The 1,026-nt window shown below is 43.7% G+C and overlaps 1 protein-coding gene across 1 annotated transcript; it reads right to left on the bottom strand.

The window, feature by feature from the left end:
• Positions 1 to 367: 367 nt before the first annotated feature.
• On the bottom strand, positions 368 to 865 carry LOC117941063 (DNA (cytosine-5)-methyltransferase 3A-like; the record flags this gene model as incomplete). Its single annotated transcript, XM_034866158.1, has 2 exons — positions 368 to 462; positions 678 to 865. Coding segments are annotated over 2 exons (283 nt in total), but the record flags the coding sequence as incomplete, so codon positions are not given.
• Positions 866 to 1,026: the final 161 nt, after the last annotated feature.

The raw sequence follows: 1,026 nt of genomic DNA, 5'->3' as shown, positions 1-1,026 counted from the left end.
GGGACATTATGAAGACAGACTAACAGGTCTTTGAGGGACAGAATTCTAGCTGATAGACAGGTGTTAAAATACTTATTTTCAAATGTATCATACAAATAAATAGTTATAAATCATACATTGTGATTTCTGGATGTTTTTTTAGATTATGTCTCTCACAGTGGACATGTCTCTCACAGTGGACATGTCTCTCACAGTGGATATGTCTCTCACAGTGGACATGTCTCTCACAGTGGACATGCACCTACGAGGACATCAGACCCTCCATGATTTCTAAGTTGGAGAACTTGCAAACTAGCAGGGTGTTAAATACTTATTTTCCCCACTGTATATATTTATATATATATATATACTAATATAATGGTCCTACACATGTGTACCTGTGGCAATGCCGTCAAACAGGGAGAGAACTCGGATTGGTTTCCTCTTCTCTGCTGAAACTGGAGGATACAACTGGGCTGGCTCCTAAAACACAGAAAGACATTGATACAAGTATACATTAGTATATAGTAAATATAGTAAATATAGTAAATATAGTATATAAATATAGATATTATATACATAGGTATACACCCCCCTATGTTAATTTCCCATAGAGACGGTGCTGTGGAGGAAGGTCTAGAACGGCGTGACTATATATGGAATAAAGGAATTAGATGAAAGGAAACCGTCGGACTCACGAAGTCCTGCTCGTGGTTGTTGGCGAAGAAGTGTTGTAGTCTGCAGGGCCAGTCGTCGCGTCGCCGTAGCAACCCGTAGGCGGTCCGGGACCCGCACATGTAGCAGTTCCACGGGTCTTCTTTAATGGCCGCCGCCGCCGAGCCGGCGCCGACCAGCAGGTCCACACACTCCACACAGAAACACCTGCACGCACACACACACACAGACAGACACATGTACACACACACACATGTACACACACACACACACACACACACACAGACAGACACAGACACACACACACACAGACAGACACACACAGACACACCCACACATGTACACACACACACATGTACACACACACACACA

Source organism: Etheostoma cragini, unplaced genomic scaffold (assembly GCF_013103735.1).
Source record: "Etheostoma cragini isolate CJK2018 unplaced genomic scaffold, CSU_Ecrag_1.0 ScbMSFa_4133, whole genome shotgun sequence".
Taxonomy (NCBI): Eukaryota; Metazoa; Chordata; class Actinopteri; order Perciformes; family Percidae; genus Etheostoma; species Etheostoma cragini.
This window is presented reverse-complemented; position numbering and strand designations above follow the sequence as displayed.